The sequence below is a fragment of the Pteropus alecto genome, unplaced genomic scaffold, assembly GCF_000325575.1.
Source record: "Pteropus alecto unplaced genomic scaffold, ASM32557v1 scaffold113, whole genome shotgun sequence".
Classification (NCBI taxonomy): Eukaryota; Metazoa; Chordata; class Mammalia; order Chiroptera; family Pteropodidae; genus Pteropus; species Pteropus alecto.
In genome coordinates, this window is record NW_006433949.1 from 6,426,388 (window position 1) to 6,429,646 (window position 3,259).

Sequence of the window (3,259 nt, forward strand, 5' to 3'; positions counted from 1 at the left end):
GGAAATATTTAAAAAAAACTCTTGTGTAGTTCTTTGTTATTGTGTGGTTTTGGAGAAACGAGTTTTGTGTTTTCTCTTTTCCCCACTCTAACCGCCCCCCCCTTCACCTCTCTAAGACCACCTCCTTGCCAGGGCTCTCCTCAGCTCTGAGTTTGCCTGTGGGGTGTTATTTTCTGGGCTCCTCCACCTTCACCTCCCCCCCCCCGCCCCCGTGCCGATCTCTTTCTGTCTATATCACTTACAGCATCCTTACTTCTCCCTAGTATTATCCTTATTCTTATGTATTCTCATCAACCCTGAGGGATTATAAGCTCCTAGGGAACTGACTCACAGCCCACTATGGATGCATTATCTGTACCTACCAAAGGTATAGAAAGGCAAGTCAACATCTACCTCAGAGTCACTTAAAGTTAACTTCTTTCTAAACCTGTTTAAATTTTCCTCTTCCTTCTGTTAGACTTTGCTAAATAATGGGCTAGATCTGATGTATTTAAGAGAGGAAAACCTTACTGTAATCAAATATTTCTTTTCTGTTTAGCTCCAAAACCTGGGAATTAATCCAGCCAACATTGGGTTCAGCACACTGACCATGGAATCTGACAAGTTTATATGTGTCCGAGAGAAAGTCGGCGAGCAGGTGCAGGTAGTGATTATTGACATGAGTAACCCAATGGCACCAATCAGACGGCCCATCTCTGCAGAAAGCGCAATCATGAACCCAGCCTCTAAGGTGATAGCTCTGAAAGGTAAGCCTGATGGGATTTTTAGAAGGGAGTTTCAACTCCCTTTACCTGCTTTGTTACCTTAAATATTAGACAAGTGTCATCAATATTATTAAACTTAATTCCAAAAATTAGCAAAAGCTATGTTTTACATGACCTATTTAATAAGAGGTCTCTGAGCACCTGAGCTTTTTGTACCATTACCTGTAGTGTCAAATACACAAGAGGGAGCGAATGCCCAAGGCCTCGTCCCTATGGGTGCTGTGTCTGGAAAGGGCTATGACTGCATTGTGCGTGTTCACTAGTAGGGCCATGTGGTGCCCTTGACCCATTAGGGGTTCCTTTACAGTAGCACTCCAGGCATCCTAGAGTATGAGCCAAGTTAGTTACTGCTCTCGTGAAACACATAGATGACAGTGTAACTGTTGATAAATAGAATTTCACTTCTCTGAACTTAGGGGACCCTGGGTGCTTGCCATGATTTGGAAAATGAAAGGATTATATATATACCAGACTTATTAAGTTTTTTATGACATGCATTATTACCCTGAAAAGTGAAAGATCTTTCTGGACCTAAAGTTTGTGAATGCCAAATATTAGCTTTGCCTGTGCTTCTATTTTGTTATGGAAATAGTGTCTACTTTGTCATTTTAGTAGGTAGATGGACATCTGGAAGTTAAATAAGACTGTTCTATTTAAAAAGAAATAGCTCAATTTTTAAAATTCAAAATGACCTTTTTTCTGTTATTGACTATTTCTTATTAAAGAATTTTTTTGAACATGTAGTATAAGCAATGTAAACTATTCTAAGTTTAATTGAGGAAATTATTAAACCTTATAGATTCTTAATGATACTTCTGGCTTTCCTGCATTTTCTATTTTGCAGTACTTTTGAGAGACTTTACCTAGCACGTCATTGAGAGATCTTACCTAGCATAACCAACATCTTAGTCTTTCTGATTCTCTAGTACCATTCTCTTTAACAGTGTACAGTATGGATCTCATGTTGGGGGGTAGAAGGGGCATAGAATATTTATGTGTTGTCAGTCCCCTCCAGCCAAAGACCACCAGGAATAAACCTGAAGTTGAACAAGTTGGGTTTATTACTCACTGCAGCAAGGGAGAATGCACATCATGGGGGCTGGGGAGGGGGTGTCCCAGTAGAGGGTGTTAGAAAGTACCTTTTATAGGACTTGGGCTTTCGCTAGATGATTTGGGGGATAGCCTAAGGAAACAGGAGTTTGCTATAGGTTGGATGCTGTCATAAAATGGGGGTAATTTTATGATTGGGTATCTCAATAAATCCTATCTATAAGGGAGGGCCAATTAGAGTAAGGATAAAGCTGTAAATGGTAAAGTGGCAGTGACTCATTTTAGACAGGAGAGGGGCTGTTTGGTATTTTGTGGGATGTATAGTAACTTTGTTTTTGTCTGTGCTTAGATCAGATTCTGAAGCAGCCTTGTTTTGCTTCACTTCATCATGATCTCAGAGGGATCTTGCCTGAGTTTGGTGTTTTCTGAGATGGTTTATGTCCCGTGGGAGAGCAGTATGGCCTGGCTGTGAAGGCTAGGCCAGCCTCTAGATGGCAGGCGCTGCTACTTTCTTTTTAATTTCTTTCTCAGTGTTCATATGAATTGCTTCAACTGTAATAATGTTGAGTGTTATTTTCTTTTGCATAAGAAAGTAGGAGGCTGTGGAACCAAAGTGGGTAATTTTAAGGCTTTATCATATTTTTACTGTAATCCTGTAGACAAAAGGATGACCTTGGACCCTCATGATACAAACTTGGCAAATGGAGAATATACAGTGTTTTAAAGACCCTAGAGCAAAATAAGCAAAACTGTTTTTTTAAAAAGTATTTGTACACTGATTTAGTTACATTTTTATTGTTTCATACACCTTAGCTGTTCCATAGGTGCCAATGTGAAGTCAAGGGACCTAGGCTTGAATCTCGCAGATTCCCCATTTTGGCTGGTAATGTCTTGTAATTGGAAAAGGGCTCTTCAGGAGATGGACATCTTTTTTAAAAAGATCTACCTTTGTAGTCTGCCCTTGTGTCTGGCTGATTGCTAAGCCTATATTGTCACCAGCCCTTCTGGAGAAGCCTGGGGGAGATTTGCTCACCCCAATGTCTCTTCAGACTGTCTCTGCTGATAGGTTTGTAGTGAGTATTTTTAAACAAGAGATACATTTTTACCTTTGACCAAAAGAGCATGAAGTGGGGGTAGCATTCTTCATATGTTGCTCATTTTAATGGAACATTAATACTCTGAGGGACCAGCAAACTGCCTGTTTTTGTACAGCCCCCAAGCTAAGAATGGTTTTTATATTTTTAAAGAGTTGTAAAAACAAAAAAGACAAAAGTGTGATAAAGATCTTCTATGTCCTTTTCTAGATAAAGTTCGCTGACTGCTTATGTTACTGGCCCAAGTATATTTATTTTATTGTGAAACATTACCTTTTGAGTATTCCCATGTTTCTTTTTATAAACTTTACCCTTTCCTCTTTATTTTAAAGATAGATTGAGTTTATATTA

The 3,259-nt window shown here is 39.3% G+C and overlaps 1 protein-coding gene across 1 annotated transcript in view; it reads left to right on the forward strand.

The window, feature by feature from the left end:
* The window catches only part of CLTCL1 (clathrin heavy chain like 1), an 85,457-nt gene that overhangs the window by 13,706 nt on the left and 68,492 nt on the right, over positions 1 to 3,259 (forward strand). Inside the window, exon 2 of the mRNA XM_015586793.2 lies at positions 539 to 746. Coding sequence (XP_015442279.1) covers positions 539 to 746 — 208 coding nt within the window. The remainder of the gene's footprint in view (positions 1 to 538; positions 747 to 3,259) is intronic.